An 18,395-nucleotide genomic window follows, 5' to 3' on the forward strand; every position below is an offset into this window, starting at 1 on the left:
TTGTTTGTTTAGAGTATTTTAACCCTCTCCTCAACCAAAAAGGCTCCCAGAGCAGCTTACAAATAATCAATAAGACAGTTCCTACTCACAGGCTTGCAGTCCACATGAGGAAAAGGGGTGGGGAGGGAACGGGAGGGGGTTCATTCTTTCAGCAGGCCTGATGGAGCGGCCCTGCTCTCCCTCTCACCTCCCTCAGTGCAGCCTGCCGGGTAGTGGCCATCGGGAAATCCCCCATGAATGCATCTGATCCCCCGTTCAAGCCATGCAAGCTGGCAGGCATTGCTGCACCTTGCAGCATCTCATGCCATAGCTTCACTATGCGCTGAGCGAACAAGCCCTCCCTTTCCCCTGTCCTGAAGCTCCCTCCAAAGAGCTTTATAACTGAAGCCCACCGCGTTTCAGTAATATGAGGGAGAGAAATGTTCCCCTCTCCACACCATGTGCAATTTTATACATCTCTATCATGCCCCCCCTTCCCTTTTTTTCTAAGCTAAATAACCCAGATATTGTCACCATTCCTCATAATGGAGCCTTTCCAACCCCTCAGTCATGTTGGCTGCCCTTTCTGGCACCTTTTCCAGGACCAAGTCTACCTGGAAATGCAGAAGCATGTTCTGCTTTTATCTGGATTATAATGAAATCAGCTTTGGTCTGTCAGCGGCACACTAAGCAGGAAAAGTGGAGTATACACCATCTAAAAACCCACTTTCACAAGTCACACAAGAACACTTTAAACTGCCTTCATTTGGGGTGGGTGGAGTCCCGCCAGCTGAAGCGAGCATCATCACCCACAGAGATGCTGCTCAGCAAAGGAGAGAGGCTTGGCTGCCCCTTCTCCTTTGTGTATTCCTTAGTTGTAAGTGCATTGCAGTAACATGACTGCGAAATACCGCGGCTGCAGGCTGCTGGCCACCCCCTCTCCTTCCCCTCTCTGCATTCTTCATTGTGGACTACAAACAAGCCAGCTGCTCCACTATTATGAATGAAACTGCCCTATTGTGAATAGGAAAAAAGAGGGCAGATAGCTAATGCGCTACTGTGAAGCCTTGAAGCAGTGCGGCTCTGACATGCTCAATGGGAAAAAGATGCTACAGTGGGGGTAAGGCAGCAAGTACACTATTCTGAATGGTTGAGACAGCGCTGCTGCAAGATTGTGAGTGGGAAAAAGATGCTACAGATTCTCAATGGGTGAATGCTTGTGAACGGGAAGTAGTGCTAAGCGGGAAGACGCCTGTGTCCAAAAAGCGGGAATTGACCAGGTCACCCCTTGACCAGGTCACAGAAATAGGCCTGGCCAGGATTCAATGTGGGGGGATGGGGCACGCTGCAGTGGAAGTGCAGAGCCGCGTTTAAGAAAGACAATGCACTAAAAGGACTTTCGGGAAACGCACCTTTTCCAGAGAAACGGTGGGTGGCTGCAGATGGGCGGCGGCAGCATCTGTCACGAATGGCCCTGAGGTGCTCTCCCTCCATATGAAATCGGCCATGTAGGCTGGCTCCAGCTCTATCGTATCATTTTTTGGTGCAGGAATCAAAACTGCACACAGTATTCCAAGTGAGGTAGGACCATAGATTTGTGTAAAGGCATCAAAATACTGGGATTTCCTAATGATCCCCAGTATGGAATTTCCTTTAAAAACCAGCTGGTATGAAAACAGCTGCTAGCTATTACAGCTAGTGTTAAAAGCTAGGCAGACATTTTGATTGACGTCTGAATCACAACCCTGAGATGGATCCTGGATGGTGCCGATATTGGTGGCTGCAAAGCGTCCTGTCTCCACTGAGTTGCTGGAGGGGAGGGCAGCAGATGTGCCTTATGGAAGTGACAGGCACAGGCAACGCAGGTGGAGTTACAAAATAGTGCCCAGCCGCAATGGTTACAGTGAACATGTGCTGAGCTGGGACAGGTCTGCCCACCCACTACACCACTGTCTATGTCAGAATCACACCTCTTAAAAACACAGAAAAGTAATTCCACACCAAACACCTAATCTGGAAGCAGCCAGACAGTCAGTCCAGGGATTTAAGACTGTTTTACTTTCAAGTAACCGATGCAGTAATATTCATACTCCCTGAAGGAGGCAAAGATCCAACTTTAGTGCCCTCTCTTCTAAATGTTTTCCATAAAGTTTACACTAGTTTTATTAGCAGTGTGTTCAGATAGTATTTTATTATGTTTATATTCCATCTTTTTCCTCTTGCAAAGAACCTACAGCAACTCACATGATCTTCTTCTGCTACACAGATGGGGTGATTTCTTCTGGGATTAATTTAATGAAAGATGCTAGACCAGGATGACTTTAATCTGCACTTCTTTTTGTTTTAGTGCTTGAAGCACTGGCAATTTTAAAATTACAGAAAATAAGATAGAAGGGTTAAGATAAATGGAATTGTAGAGAAAATTAAACTATATGCAGATGATCTTGTATTAACGGTTACAAATCCCTTGAAATCAGTAATTTAAGTACAGAATTTAATCCCTTAGCAGAATATAAGCTGAATAAATGTGAAGCTATAATGGCCTCTCCCTCTCACTTGACGCCATGGAAGCCCACAGTGGTGGCCCGCCTGCAGAGGCTGAGCCACCGGACTTCTGGAAAATGCACCAGCTGCGGGTAGAAGACCCAGCTGGAGGGAGCTGCAACCAGCAAGCGAGCATCTGCGCGCTGCCCCTCTTTATGCACTGCCTCAGGAGTCCCTAGCTCAAAGTAACCCCCCCCCACTGAATAGTGTACCGTGGAAGCAAGGGGATGTGCTGCAGACGTTTGTTTGTCGTACCAAACTCCGTTGTTCTGCTGCAATTCTGCAAGAGGGCCTTTCTTTGCCAGCTTTCCTCTGCTTTGTCTTCATACTTCATGTCGGTGTGCGCAAGGGCACATGCTGGGACATGATGATCCCAGTTTGCCCCTGCCCTCCTGGCAGTGGCAGCTGGTGACTCTAGGGGTGGTGGTTCCATTCTGGGTTTTAGTTACCACCAACCAAAACTCTGAAGTTGCTATCCAGGGTGCTAAACCACACCCCCAAAATGGGTTCAGCACCTCGGACAGCACCTTTAGAGTTTTGGCTGGTTGTAATGAAAACCTGGGATGGAATCACCGCGCCTCCAGGACTGGAGTCACCAGCTGCCACTGCCTCCTAAGCTGCATTACAAATCCACTTTTAGGGGGCATTGCCAGTAATGTACATGGGCACTGGCACAGCCCAACTCCTCCTCCTCCGCTTCTTCTTCCAATCGAACATGGAGCAATGGCCTGTCATGAGATAGTGTGCTGGGGCAAGAAGGTGGCACGAACCACTGCTGGCTGGGACTGTGGGGCCAGGCTATCAAGGCCAGGCTTGGCTTGCAAGATCACAGGGTGATTAACAGGCCATGATGGCTTATTCCCCAGCCCCGCCACATGTTCCGGGGAATTAGCATAGTTATCCTTGCCCGTGTGGCTTGCCATGCTGTGCAAACCCAGCCAGGTCGGCTTGTTGCCATGAATAACAAGCTGCCCAGAACCCCACAAGAGCCCAGGCTCGCATGACAGAACGTGCTGCTGAGGGCGACTGCGCTAATCCCCTGCACGCCTGGCAGGAGAAACAAGCCACCACGACTGTGTGGACCAGGCCGCTGCCTCATACACACACCTGACACTCAGAACTCTAATCCTGATGTATGGCATTATTTCCTGACTTTTATTGTTTTAATGTTTTCCTACTGGAAAAACCAGTGTCAGCCATACCTTGGCCTGAGTACCCCATGCTACTGCAACTGCTCATCACAGGCAATGCCACTTGAAGGAGCATTGGCACATTACAGCTCAAGCTGAGAAACTCCCTGCTGCTCTCTTTACCTCCCCCCCCCCAAGCTTACTAGACAGAGGAGCCCCTTTTCCACCACCACCCTTCTTTTCCTTGGTGGCTGGAGAAGAAAGCATCAGCCTGCAGCCGCCCACCATCTTCATGCCCCAAGAATGCCTCTGAGGCCCACATGTGGCCCAGAGGCATTTATGGAAAAGAAGACACCAGTGGCTGGAGGCCCTCACATGGCTCAGAAGCCAGCCCAGCTGCTGCTAAGAATATCTATTTATTTTTCTTGTAAGTGGGAGGGGTGGGGCCCTTGACAGGCACCAAGAAAGGTGTCCAGGGGTGCCCATGAGCACTACATTGCCTACCCCTGGTCTAAAGCAAACATGCACAACCCAGAAGACAATGCAACCCCCTCAGAGTTAGAGGGCTGCACAGGAGGACCCACAGCTCCTCCCTTAGAAGGTGTCACAATAATTTGTGGGTTTTGTGCAAAGCCTGGGAATAAACAAAACTGGGAACAGTCTTATACAAGTATTTGGGTGCGTCCAGTTTAGAGTCCTCCAGCAATGCAAGTGAAACTGTGACTGTGGCTCCAGCTAATCCAGTCCCAGAGACACCGACCCGGCCCGGCCCAGTCGCCCTGCCCCCTCTGAGCACTCCTCCTGTGCTGGCCACATCAACACTGTCCCTGACTCCACATGGGAAGAGGCTGGAGGAGCCTTGCTGTGCATTTGGAGGAGTTTCCCCCAAGTGTCTGGGAGCAATAGGGAAAGTGAGCTCACAGCCTCCAAAGGTGCGCACGCACGCACACCAAAGAGCAAAAGCAGGGAAAATGCTGTCTGAAATGGCAAACAGCACGGATAATGGTGGGTGTCTGAAGAACTCACGAGGACATCACAGAATCCAGGCAGTTGCCTAAAATTGGATGTGGTGGGATGTAGCTGCACCGAAATGCAAGTCCATAAGTGCTGTGCAAGCAGGAGCACCCTCATGGTGGGGGGAGGACCTGGGACAGGGAGTTGGAGGGGGGTGGCAGCAGCCATCCTGTCCCAGACTTCGCGAGCTGGCTCTATGGAATGAACAGCTACTGCCCTGCGCCAGAGAAAAAGACTGTTCTGTACTGATGAACTCGTTAGGAAGAGTAATATATAGTAATCACCACTACTACTGTTCTTACAACGCAGGGCTTTTTGCCGTCTGGAATATATCCACGGACCACGAGGCGGCCTGTGAAGCTTCTGCATGTGCCACACACGCAGTGAAGCCTCCCCCCCGCCCCCTCCTCGCATGCCCAGTAGCCTGACTGGGTGAAGGCAGCCGACGCCCCCCCTGCGCCCCCGCCCTGTGGAGAGCGCAGAGACCGGCAAGCTCAGAGCCTGAGCTTTGCTGCTGGACGGCCAGTGGGAGTGTAGTGGTGAGAGTGATGGACTGGGAGCTGGGAGATCTGGGTTCTAGTCCCCACTCAGCCCTGGAAGCTCACTGAGTGGCTTTGGGCCTGTCACAGACTCTCAGCCCAACCTACCTCACAGGGCTGTTGTTGTGAGGATAAAACGGAGAGGAGGAGGAGAATGTAAGTCACCTTGGGTTCCTTGCAAGAGGGAAAAAGGCGGGATATAAATGGAATAAATAAATAATGATAATAACGGCCTCCCCCTCACCAGCAACAGCTGCTGACCAGCTGCATTCCCTTCCAAAGAAAAGTGGGAGTGCTTAGTTTCTGCAAATTGAAGAGAACTCAGAAGAGAGGGAAACAATGGGGAGAAGATGAAGGAAAGGGCCTTGAGCACTCTAAGATGAGAGGGAAGCCCAGTGCTCTGCAAATATTTGAGCAACAAGGCCGATAAAGCGCTCCGATGCTCCCAAGAGGAGTCGGCGTGCGGCCCTGCAGGGCTGCCCAGTCCAGACAGCGGTTAGGTCACGGGAATGCCTGAGTCATATGACCAATGGAGTGTTTTGCCTGCTAATCCAGCTGCAAAGTCACCTTCCCTGGACATTTCTGAAGGAGAGTTTGGAGGGGGCCCACAACCTGCAGGGCAGGTAGGGTAGGCAAGCAAAGTGACGCTGCTCCTTGCTACCTGCCCCAGTTCCAACATGAGGATTTTTCGAATCTGCCTTTTAACACAGGTTGGGAACCACAAGAGGGCCTGGCTGCTGCCGCCCCTCCCTCTGTCCCCCACTCACAGTCATCCGCCATGCGTCTACTCAAAGTAAGCCCCACTGAGCTTGAGGGGTAAGTGTGCACAGGGCTGCGGCCTCCATCTCCGTTCACTCAGCAGCACAGAGGCTGCGGTGGGTGCAGCTTCCCCGTCTTTTCGCCTGATCTCTCCCCAGCCTGCTGTGTGGGGCAAAATTAGGAGTCCTGCTGGACAGAGCAGGGGAAGAGAAGCCGCACTGGAGGAGTAAGGCTGGAGCCCAGTAAGCAGCAGCCCTGCTGGGGAGCCAGGCCAGAGGCAGGCAGCACTGCGGCTTCTGTGAAGACTCAGCCTGCAGTAAGCTCTGGCCACGTGGCTTTTGCTTCTTCCAAAACCTGCAGGGCTGGAGGCTCCGCGGAGCAGCAAAAGCGCCTGTTCAGTGTGGGGCCCGGGGCCCGCCCAGCCGACTTCAGAGACCGTTGGCTGAGGCTGTGCAGAGTCTCTGCTCCCCTGAGGGCCAAATGTGACCCGCCGGTGCTCCCCCAGCCAGGGAGGACCCCATCCTTAGGCAGAGCAAAGCAGGGGTCTCAGACAGCAGATGCTGGGGGGGGGCAGCAGTAGCTGCTGGCAGCTGCTGCTGAGCACCCCCCTTTCCCATCTGTCAGAGAGGAGTGCCGCACAGGCTGCATGAGCCGCCTGGGTCTCCGGAGATGGAAGATCCTGTGCTGTTGACTGCTGACCCAGCTGGGTTCTGCATGAGGAATGTGGGGGGCGCCATGCTGGCCATCGCCTCAGGCAGCAAAGCGACTTAGCCCAGCCCTGCCAATCAGAAGGCCTTGTGCCGTTCTTCTGCCTTTTCCTCCTTAACAGATTTACCATGGTAAGAAAAAAGATGGAAGCCGCGGTGGGGAAACATGGGGGGGGGGTGGCGCATGGAAGATGTGGCCGTCTGGGAGCCCTCCACCCCCGTTAAGCTCCATGGATCAGGCCGGGGTGACAGCCTTGTCTGGAAGCGCGCGCAGCACCAGGCTTGGGGCTGCTGGTCGCCATCGCAGACTGGTGGACCTGACCGGGGAGGGCCCGGCCTTCCATCCATCCGTCCGTCCGGCTGAGCCGCAGCAGGTCTGGGGCCAGGAGGCCTGTCAAGCCATAGCAGCAGGACGCTCCCAGCACAAGCCCGCTGAGAGGCCAGGCTCTCATGTAGCTCCCGCTGCTTTCAGTGAGGTTTGGGTAGGAGAACTGTGAACGGGGTCCTTTGGGCTACCAAAGGGTGTGAATAGAACTCAAGCGAAAAAGGGACGTGTTCATCTTTTAGGGTGCCACAGAACTGCAGCAGGCTAACTTGGGTCCCCCCTCGGAATCAGCAAAGCGGTTCCCACTGGAAGCAGAAGCGGGGCAGGGGGTGAGAGGGCAATGCCAGACTAGGGAGTAAGGGAGATGCCTCAATCCCACGCCTGCACAAGAATCGGACATGGTTCTAAGAGCAGCCTTTCCTGGTGGAACAGACCAAGGATCCAGCTTGCCCAGCATCTGGTTTCCCACAGTGGCCACAAGCTGGGAAGGAAGGAAGGCCACAGCGCCATCCTGTTGGTTCCCGGTACCTGGTATTCACGTGCATTCTGATGCCCCTGATCATGGAGGCTCCATTTAGCCACCATGGCGAATAGCAGCTGCGAGACCTGACACCCACTGGGAACATCCCAGCTAGCGGAAGAGTCTGCTCATGAACAAAAAGGTGCCAGCTGGCTCCAGTTTGGGCTCCGGTTTTGGTCTTATAGAGCAGCTCATAAACTCAGAAATAGACTCTGCCCAGGTTTGAGAGTTCAGCTTATCTTTTAGTTGAAAACATACACACAAGGGACTCCACAAACCACACCCCTTCCTATATCAGATACCCAGCACCAGCCCCTCAGCCCCTGGCATCCTCACGGGAGGCCAAACTGCATCCCTTTCTCAAGCCACCTGCCCTTGATCTGTTGTCCCCTCCAGCCACCCACTGGCTATTGTTCTCTCCCCCAAAAGAAAATCTCCCCTCCCAGGGGGCTCAGCTGACCTGCATTTCCACTCGCTGGAAGCCTGCACAGACCCGTCCTTCAGCCACAGCCTCCCTTGCCTTCTCAATGGGGCCCTCTGATCAGGCTGGCTGTGGCAGCAGTGGGGGCAAGCTAGCTAGAGCTCTCCTAGGAGGCCGGCTCATGAGGGAGCCAGATTCCGAACAGAACTATTAAGACCCATTCCAGTCAGGTTCCAGGCCCGGTTATGGAACAGAAACAGCCCTGGTCGCCCTGATTGATGACTTACAAGCTGCCATCGGAGGTCCGCCATGCTCCCTCACTGCAGACTTTGAATAAAACCTTGAAAACGTATTATTTTACCTTGGTCTTCTCTTGATGTGACTACTATTGTTGCTGTTATTGCTGCTAACATTGTTGCTGGTTTTATTGTTGGCTTTTATTGTTTTTATCACTTTTAGCATTTTAACTGTTTTTATGTATTTTATTGCTGAGAGCTGCCTTGGGAGGGCTTCTGCCCTGAAAGGCGGCCAAGAAATATTTTAAATAAATAAATAAATAAATAAATGAGGAGCCCCAGTGACAAAGTGTCAGCACACATGCGAGTTAAGCACCTGTGCAAGTTTAGCAAAGGTGCGAGAAGGCCAGGCAGTTGACTCTTCCCTGTCTTCTCATAGTAATTACAAGGAATTATAAAAACTCCTCAACTTCTCCGAGTAAATAGCTTAGTTTTCCAGGTAAACAAACCCAATAATAACAATTTAAAAACAGTTATGAAGGTAGAAAGCCAGCAGAGGTGTGGAGGCTACCCAGTGTATTGAGTGCCACATGTATAACTGTCTACCTGCTGGACAGAAGTCGTGGGTGTGTGCTCGGTGTAATGAGCTCCTGGCTCTCAGGGAACAAGTTCATTCCCTTGAGCCAACGTTGCTGGCCTAGAGAAGGTGAGAGAGGCAGAGCAGTTGGTGGACAAGACTTTCAGGGACCTACCAGCAATGTCCCAATCCCTGGGTGACAGCTCCTCTGCTGTCATGGAGAATGGGGGCCTTGGGGAAGGAGGAAGAGAGAAATTATCCCTTAAAAGGGACACATTCCTCAGCAGATGACCAAATATCCTCTTGCACCATAGGTGAGCCTCCAGGGGGTGGGGGGCTTATGCTAATGGGAGATTCAATCATTAGACACACAGATAGCTGGAGTTGTGATGGGTGTGTAGACCGCATGGTGAATTGCCTGCCTGGTGCAAAGGTTGCGGACATCACGCGCCGTCTAGGTAGCCTAGCAGATAGCGCTGGGGTGGAGTCAGTGGCTGCGGTCCATGTTGGTACCAATATGTGGGGAAATGTAGTCACGAGGTCCTGGAAGCCAAATTTAGGTTGCTAGGTAGGAGGGTGAAATCCAGGACCACCAAGGTGGCTTTCTCGGAAATGCTACCTGTTCCATGCACAGAGCCAGCTAGAGAGGCGAAGCTGAGGTGTCTCAATGTGTGGATGAGATAGTGGAGTAGGGAGGAGGGGTTGAGATTTGTTAGGCACTGGGGAATGTTTTGGGACAAGCTGGGCCTGTAGAAGAGGAAAGGGGTCCACCTGAACCAAAACGGAACCAGAATGCTGGCACTAAACATCTAAAAAAAATGTATAAGGTGGTAGAATAGCTTTTAAACTGAACCCTGGGGAAAAGCTGACAGGAGGTGGGAAGCATCCGGTTCAGGTTGAATCACCCCAAAGGGATCAAGATGGGAATGTTTCTGATCACTGAAATGGAGACAGGGAGGACATAGGCCATGAGCGTACGGTGAGACACTATAGCCAGTCAAAGAGGCCTAAGGGCCATAACAAAAGATGCACACGCCAGAGACATCTTGGGGGAGGGGGGGAAGACAGCGTGTAGAGGTGTTTCTATGCAAATGCTAGAAACCTCTGAGCCAAAATGGGAGAGTTGGAGTGCCTGGTTTTAAAGGGGAACCTAGATATAGTGGGCGTTACAGAAATCTGGTGGAATGGAGAGAACCAATGGGATATGGTCATGTCTGGATATAAACTCTATACGAAGGACAGGGAAGGAAGGACTGGAGGAGGTGTTTCTCAGTAGTCAAAGAGGACATAGTGTCAGGCGGAGTAGAAAACCTTAATGGGGCAGACTCCGCCACAGCAGGGCAGTGGATGACAGTACTGTGCTCCAAAACTAATTTAGTACTAGGAACATGCCATCATCCCCCAGACCAGAACTCTCAGCATGATCTTGAGATGGAAAGTGAAATCAGGAAGGCCTCCAAAAGAGGAAATGTAATAACGGCTGACGTCAATCAGCCCCGCATTGACTGGTCAAACCAGTCATGACAAAGAGGGTAAATTTCTCAATGCCCAAAACTAATAGGAGAGTTGGCCAGGGGGGATCTTCACGACAACAGAATGAGAAATGTGTTGGAGTATTACCTGGATTTTCATGGAATCAGCATTGGTCCATCAGGGACACACAAAGCAAAATAAGCCACGTGTACTGTACCTTTCAAATCCAGTTTTGAGGAGTCACACAGGTGGGGGGAGTAGAACTGAATGCCATCAACCTGGCACGGGCTGCTCAACCAATGACAGAGGCTTGTTTGCTGCCCCTGTCTAGGCTCTCCCCTGCTACTACATAATTATGAATGGAGAGCAACTAATTCACAATTCTGAAAGCTTCCCCCTGCAACTACATTATCTGCCCCCATTTTCTGTGCACACTTTTGCCTTGGGAAGCCAAAATCCCTGATTCTCGAGTGCAGCATCTGAAGGTTTCCCATGAGATTATCCCATGAGATCTTCCAACCCACCCCAATTTTGTCCCATTCCAGCTCCCTCCCCATTTTTCCCCATGTGTGCACTTTTGCTTTGAGAAGCCAAAATCCCCAATTCTCGAGTGTAGCATTTGAAGGCTCCCTCTGATAGTGGCCCAGCCCCCTAATTTCACCCCATTCCAGCACTCTGCCACGAGTTATTGCTTCCACCACCACCGCTCTCTCCTTCTCCCTGCTCGCAATGAGAAGCTCCCATAAACCCGAAAGATTGTTACCGTGATAAAGCGGAGAAGGGACTTTACATAACAGTGGAGAAATGACTTTACATCAGAGAAACTATAGAACATCAAAGAAGGTCGCAATAGTGATTTAAGAGAGCATGGGAGAAGCAAAAGAGTGCTTTAGGGAGAGTTACTAAAGTTAGCCTTTAACCCTTTCACTGCAGGGGAGTGAAATTTTTTTACTTCTGAGTACACATGCACAGAAGGGGGATATGTCAAATATTAAAAGCAGGCTACCAAGGTGAATGAATGTCCCCACTACTGTGGTAATGTGAGGGGGGTTGCTGCTGCGCTCCTAGGGATTTTCTCAATGGGAAAAACTACTTCCACTGGGGAAACAGGAGGGAATGGGGCATCCCACCCCCTTGACCACGTCACTGCAGGTCACAGAGGCACACCCAGGATTTAATGTGGTGGGGAGGGACATGGCACACTGTGGTAAAACTGGCAGGGAGCCACTTTCAGCAAAAAAAGTTGGAGTAAAAGGAGTTTCAGAAAATGCAGCTTTTCAAGATGGAAGCAGCTGGTTGGCAGTGGATTAGTGACAATGTCATCTATCGTGAAGGACCTCAGAGTGATCTGATTTTACACCAGATCACTCACTAAGACAGCCCTCAGGTCATGGAATCAACCAGAGGGGAGGTGAGCCTGGATTTAATCCTAAATGGAGTCACCCAGGCCCTAATATGAGGTGTGAGTGTTGTTGAACCAACTGGAAACCGTGAGCACAGTGCTCTCAGAGTTATGTACGCCACCTTGAGTTCCTTGGAGGAAAAAAGGCAGGATATAAATGTAATAAATAAATAAATAAATAAATATTTAAGTGGGAAATTGCCCAGGAAGTCCAGCACAGTCACATTTGACTGCAAAAGAGGAAACTCCTCTAAAATGAGGGAACTGGTGAAAAGGAAGTTGAAAGGGGGAGTCAAGAGGGTTAAATCCCTTCAAAATGTTTGGCACTTACTCAAAATCACAGTAATAGAAGCTCAGCTACTGAGTCCTAGAGGTCACCAGCATGGCTAACAAGCAGTATCATGGAAGCTATTAGAGAAAAGAAAGCTTCCTTCAGAAAATGGAAGTCTTGCCCAAGTGAGGAAAACAAAAGGCAGTGGAAGCTTGCACAAAGGAGATGCAAGCAGACAAGAGATGCAAAACAACATTTTGAGAAGCATATTGCTAACAACATCAAAGCCAACAATAAGAAATTCTTTAAATATATCAGAAGTAAGAAACCAGCTAGGGAGGCAGTTTTCCATTGGATGGCAATGGAGTTAAAAGAAGTACTGAAGGAGGATAAGGAGACTATGGAGAAGCTAAACCTTTTCGGATGTCTTAACTGCAGAAGATATAGGACAGATACTTGTGCTTGAAATGATGTTTTCAAGAACGGAGTCTGAGGAACTGAGGCAAATAGTGGTGACAAAAGATGAAGTTCTCAACCTTATGGACAAATTGGAAGTTAATAAATCACAGGGCCCAGACAGTATTCATCTTAGAGTTCTCAAAGAACTCGAGTATGAAATTGCTGATCTTCTAAATATGCAACATGTCCCCAAGATTGGCCTCTGTACCAGAGGACTGGAAGATGGCCAGTGTAACACTTATTTTTAAAAAGGGATCCAGGGGTGACCCGGGAAATTACAGGCTGGATTGCTTAATGTCTGTTCCGGGTAAATTGGCTGAAAGCATTATTAAAGATAAAATTAATGAGCATATAGAAGAGCAAACCCACCTGTATAGAAGGACAAACCCGCTCCCCTCTCTGGAGAGAGATAACAAGAAGGGTACCGTAGGGCTCAGTCCTGGGCCCAGTGCTCTTCAACATTTTTATGAATGACTTGGAGGAGGAGGTGCAGGGAATGCTGATCAAATCTGCAGGTGACACAAAATGGGGTGGGATAGCTAATACCATGGAAGACAGAAACAGAATTCAAAGTGATCTTGATAGACTCGAGTGCTGGGCAGAAAACAGCATAATGACATTTAATAGGGATAAATGCCAAGTTTTGCATCTAGGAAAAAGAAACCAAATGCACAGTTACAAGATGGGAGATACGTGGCTCAACAACACTACAAGCGAGAAGGACCTTGGAATTGTGTCGATCACAAGCTGAATATGAGCCAAGAATGTGATGTGGCTGCAAAAAAGGCAAATGCTATTTTGGGCTGCATTAATAGAAGCATCGCTTCCAAATCCTGGGAAGTACTAGTTCCCCTCTACTCAGCACTGGTTAGGCCTCAGCTGGAGTACTGCGTCCAGTTCTGGGCACCACATTTTAAGAAGGATACAGACAAACTGGAGAGGATTCAGAGGAGGGCAATGAAGATGATCAGGGGACTGGAAACAAAGCCCTATGAAGAGAGACTGAAGGAACTGGGCATGTTTAGCCTTGAGAAGACTGAGGGGAGATAGGATAGTGCTCTTCAAGTCCTTGAAAGGTGGTCACAGAGAGGAAGGCCAGGATCTCTTCTTGATCATCCCAGAGCGCAGGACACGGAAGAATGGGCTCAAGTGACAGGAAGCCAGATTCCAGCTGAACATCAGGAAAAACTTCCTGACTGTTAGAGCAATATGACAATGGAACCCATTACCTAGGGAGGTGGTGGGCTCTTCCACGCTGGAGGCATTCAAGATGAGGCTGGATGGCCCCCTGTCTAGGATGCTCTGACCTGGATTCCTGCATTGAGCAGGGGATTGGACTCGATGGCCTTGTAGGCCCCTTCCAACCCTACTATTCTATGATTCTATGAACGCTGCTGAAAAAGAATCAACATGGCTTCTGCAAAGTAAGACCTGTCTCGCTATCCTTTTAGATTTGAGAGTTTCAGTAAACATGTGGACAGGGGTGATCCAGGCGACATAGTTTACTTTGACTTCCAAAAGGCTTTTGACAAAGTCCCTCGCTAAAGATTCCTGAGCAAACTTAGCAGTCATGGAATAACAGGAAAGGTCCCCTTATGGATCAGCAACTGGTTAAAGAACAGAAAGCAGAGAGTAGGAATAACTGGTAAATTCTCCCAAAGGAGGGATGTAAACAATGGGGTCCCACAGGCATCTGTACTGGGGCCAACGGTTTTCCACTTGTTCATAAATGATCTGGAATTAGGAGTGAGCAGTGAAGTGGCCAAGTTTGCTGATGACACCAAATTATTAAGGGTGGTTAAAGCAAAAAGGGATTGCGAGGAGCTCTAAAAGGATCTCTCCAAACTGGGAAAATGGGCATCAAAATGGCAAATGCGGTTCAATGTAAGCAAGTGTAAAGTGATATATGTTGGGGCAAAAAATCCCAACTTCAAGAATAACCTGATGGGATCTGAGCTTGCAGTGACTGACCAAGAAAGAGATCTTGGGGTTTTGGTGGCCACCTCGATGAAAATGTCAGCCCAGTGTGTGGCCGGTGTAAAGAAAGGCAAACTCTGTGTTAGGTATAATTAGAAATGGAATTGAGAATAAAACTGCCAGTATCATACTGCCCTTATACAAATGTATGGTGCGACCACACTTCGAATACTGTGTACACTTCTGGTCACCACACCTAAAAAAAGGTATTATACAGCTGGAAAAAGTGCAGAAAAGGGCAACTAAAATAATCAAAGGGCTGGAGCATCTCCCTTATGAGGGAAGGTTACACCAGCTGGGATTGTTTAGCTTGGAAAAAAGGAGGGTAAGGGGAGACATGATAGAGGTCTACAAAATTATGCATGGTGTGGAGAATGTGGATAGGGAGACATTTTTCTCCCTCTCTCAAAATACTAGAACCTGGGGTCATCCCATGAAGCTGATTGGTGGGGGATTCTGGACAGATAAAAGGAAGTACTTCTTCACACAGTGCATAGTAAAACTATGGAATTCACTCCCAGAAGGAGTAGTGGTGGCCACCAGTTTAGATGGCTTTAAAGGGGGAATGGACAAATTCATGGAGGAGAAGGCTATCAGTGGCTACTAGTCCTGATGACTACATGGTAGCTCCAGTATCAGAGGCAGTGTGCTATGTACACCATTTGCTGGGAAACATGGGTGGGAGGGTGCTGTTGCACTCATGTCCCACTTATGGGTTTCACGTGGACAGCAGATTGGCCATTGTGTGAACAGAATGCTGGACTAGATGGACTCTACTTATGATCTTATGCAACATCAGAAGCTGCCTCGTTCTGATGACCCGGGGTCCATCTAGCCCAGTGTTGTAGACACTGACTGGCAGCAGCTCTCTAGGATTTCGCTGGCAGCATCCTTTCCTAGTTCTACCTGGAGCTGCTGCCGGGGATTGAACCTGGGACCTTCTGCATGCCAAGCAGGGGCTCAGCCACTGAGCCACGGCCCCTCTATGAATGTGTCTAATCTGTTTTAAAATAGAAAAACCCATCAGTAATAATCAAATGACAAAAACTTATTTAAACATTTTGCTATGGGGTAGAAAGCTAAAACACTTTATTAAACAATCAGAGTGGGTGGAGTAGCCTTCCCGAGCATTAAGGGCACATTCCTGTGGCTGCTAGACAGCGTCTAGACAGCCGTAGTATTTTTCAGTTCCCAGAAATCTGACTCCCCTCCCCTCCCCCGCCTCCTCCCTGGAAGTGCGGTTCATTCCCGGCTCTGCCCTTGGAAGAGCCGTGTGGAGCTCACGAAAAGGGGGTGTTCCTGGGGCCAGGGAGGGGACTGCAGAAGCGCTGGTACGACACTCCCTATGTGCTGCCTGGCCTCCCTGCCCCACGCAGGTGCCCCGGCTGGACAGCCAAAATTGGCCGTCTAGCTTCAAATGCAGGGTGGCTGGAGCACAGAGAAGATCCCCCCTGCACTCCATCTGCCCTGCATTGGGTAGCTGGCCACCTCCGAGTTCAGAGGCAGCCAACAATCCCCACAGGACTGTGCCCTCCATGGTGTTCCAGAGCTGCACGGCCGTCTCATCTACAAGGTCTATATCTGATTAAGGTATCATGTTGGAGCAACAAAATTTAACAACACACCTTAACAATGTCCTCTGGCATTGCAACAACAAGAAGTTTCAGACAACATTAAAGTGAATCCTTGTAGTCAGAATGCCATTTGTATAAAATGAGCCACGCCTGTGCTTCCACCACTTATAGTGATCTGTTATAATGTAGGGTTGGAAACCAGCTTTACTGGGTAACATGAGGCTTTGTGGAGATCGCAGTTTGATAGAAGTGTGTCTAAAGAAGTGAGAATTAAAAAATACAGAGAAATTATGAAGGAAATGGGTGAATATTCAACTTCTGTATAGCAATATATGCAGATGAATCATATAATTGCTAAATTGATTGCAAAATATGGTTCATGAAATGCTGTCGTCAGTTCTGAGTGTTTGATTTCCAGTAATCAAACTGAATGAACGCTGTTTTTATGTGCTCATAGCCAATTGCTTACCAGAATAAATAAGGGGATTAGTTAAGAAAAGTAGTATTGTAAGAAGTTTGGATTCGAATGGGTAATTTACATTTATTCATGTATTCAACTTGTGAATCTTCCTATAGCTGTAACTCTCAGGGTGATGAGCATAAATACAAAATAAAACAAAATGAAATTGGTAAAATGCAATTAAATGCAATAAAAAAACTAACAGTGGCCACAAACACAATCTCAAATTATATTGTATCCCACAAGCGACTCTTTGCATGAACTTTATGGAAGGTTCAGGAAAATGCCGCTGAGCGGGCGCTCGACGCTCTCCAGGCTCAGCCAGCGCTATCGTGCCACGAGCGCCTGGCGCCGGAGCCCGGGATCCGCTGCACACGGGCCGCGTCTCCGTCTCGGGCTGGGCTCAACAGCTCCCGGCCTCCCAGGCTCTCTGGACCGGGCCCTGCGCTACCACTCCATCCGCTCTTTCGCTGAGCCGTGGGGGGGCCACTGCTATCGGAAGATGCGGGGGGGTCCCAGATCAGTCCGCGGCGGCGGGAGCCCCGAGCCCGTCCTGCCGGGGAGCGGCGTCGGCTCCGAGGACGAAGCGCGGATGCCCGAGAGGGGCGGCCGTCTCCTCGGAGGGCGGGCGCGGCCACGTCCCGGAGCGGCAGCAGCCAGGCCAGGAGGCGGCGGGTCTTCGGAATACTCCGGGGCCGCGGTTCGGGTCCGGGCAGGCGGCGAGGGCGCTCGCGGGCGGGGAAGTCGCGGCGGACGCCCGGGTGCCCGCGCGCTCCTGCCTCGCCTCGCTTCCTTCAGAACTCGAAGTCAAGCCGCCCCGCGACCGCGCGCGCCCTCGCTTGTCGAGAAGCGCGGCGAGACGCGCGCACTCCGCCGGGAAGGCTGCCGGGCGCGGCGGCTCCCCCCGGGCCGCGCGGAAGCCAGCTCGGCGCAGGGCCCTGGAGCGCGGGCCGGCCGCGCCGCCTCCTACCTGCCGATCTCCGAGCAGGTCCGCGTGTCCGCCGCCACCGCGGCGCGCCGAGCCCTGGGCGGGCCGCACCTGGCCGGGCTCAGCGCCAGCGCCAGCGCCAGCGCCGCCAGCAGCAGCAGCGCCAGCGCCAGCGCCAGGCAGCAGCCCTTCCGCCGCGACAGAGCCATGCCGCCCGGCGCAGCGCAGCGGAGGCTCCGGCCGGCCGTCCGCCCGGCGCCGCTCCGCCCTCTGCGCGGGGGCGCAGCGAGGGCGGCTTTCAAGGGGCGGCCGGCCGGCGGGCGGGCGGGCGCCGGCCCCTCCCTTCGCGGGCAGCCTGGCGGGGGCCGGGGGCGCGGCCGGGCCCGGGGCGGGCTTCGCTCGGCGGGGCAGAGCCGCGGGGCGCGTGCGGGCAGCGCGTGGCCCTTGCGCGCCCCCAGCGGGACGCCGCCCGAATCTCGCGCCGGCGCCGGAGCGGGACGCGTGCGAGCGGGCTCTGCAGCTGCTGGCAGGCCGGCCGGCGGCCCAGGCCGAGAAGGCTGCCGGGCGCGCTGTCGGGGAAAGAGCTCCTCCGCTGTCCGGAATGGGCGTCCAGAGGCGCCCGTCTGCCCGCGCGGCGCGGCCTCCCCTCGGGGCGGCCTCCAGATGCCGCTGGGCCGCAGCGCCCGCCAGCCCCCCCCCGCCCCGGCCTCTGCGGACTCGGCCCGACGGAGCTGCGGCCCGACGGCTCCGGAGGGCCGACACGTTCGCCGGCCTGCCGGGCCCCTCCGGAGGGCTGCCAGCGAGACGCGCTCCCCCGCTGCTCCGCAGCGCTGAGGGCGCGCCTGGGTCGGCAAGCCTGCCGGCAGAAGCGCCCCTGTGTGGGCCTGGTGGGCCCCAAGCGCGGGATGGGGCTTCCCCAGACGCCGGGACAGAGGCTGGCTAGCCCAGCCGAGGCCTGTACGCCACCAGTCCGAAGGGGAACCCGCGGGTGCTGAGAGGCCCGCGGGCCAGGGCCACTCCACGGGGCCCGGAGCCCACTCCCTCCCGCGGAGGGAGCCCTATTGCGTGCGGGCCCCTCGGACAGGCACCTGCCCCGTGCC

At 52.1% G+C, this 18,395-nt stretch overlaps 1 protein-coding gene across 2 annotated transcripts in view; it reads right to left on the reverse strand.

Moving 5' to 3' along the window:
• GGT5 (gamma-glutamyltransferase 5) overlaps positions 1 to 17,569 on the reverse strand; it is a 56,449-nt gene extending 38,880 nt beyond the window's left edge. Inside the window, exon 1 of one of the 2 annotated variants that reach the window (XM_084819959.1) lies at positions 17,338 to 17,569. In XM_084819959.1, the coding sequence (XP_084676085.1) occupies positions 17,338 to 17,504 (167 nt within the window). In that variant the 5' untranslated portion in view covers positions 17,505 to 17,569. Of the gene's footprint in view, positions 1 to 12,725; positions 12,801 to 17,337 lie in introns of those variants that run through there. The other variant, XM_084819960.1, reaches the window with a different exon arrangement.
• Between the last annotated feature and the right edge of the window lie 826 nt (positions 17,570 to 18,395).

Source organism: Heloderma suspectum, chromosome 13 (assembly GCF_057233095.1).
Source record: "Heloderma suspectum isolate Gila_16-S chromosome 13, 16-S_ref, whole genome shotgun sequence".
NCBI lineage: Eukaryota > Metazoa > Chordata > Lepidosauria > Squamata > Helodermatidae > Heloderma > Heloderma suspectum.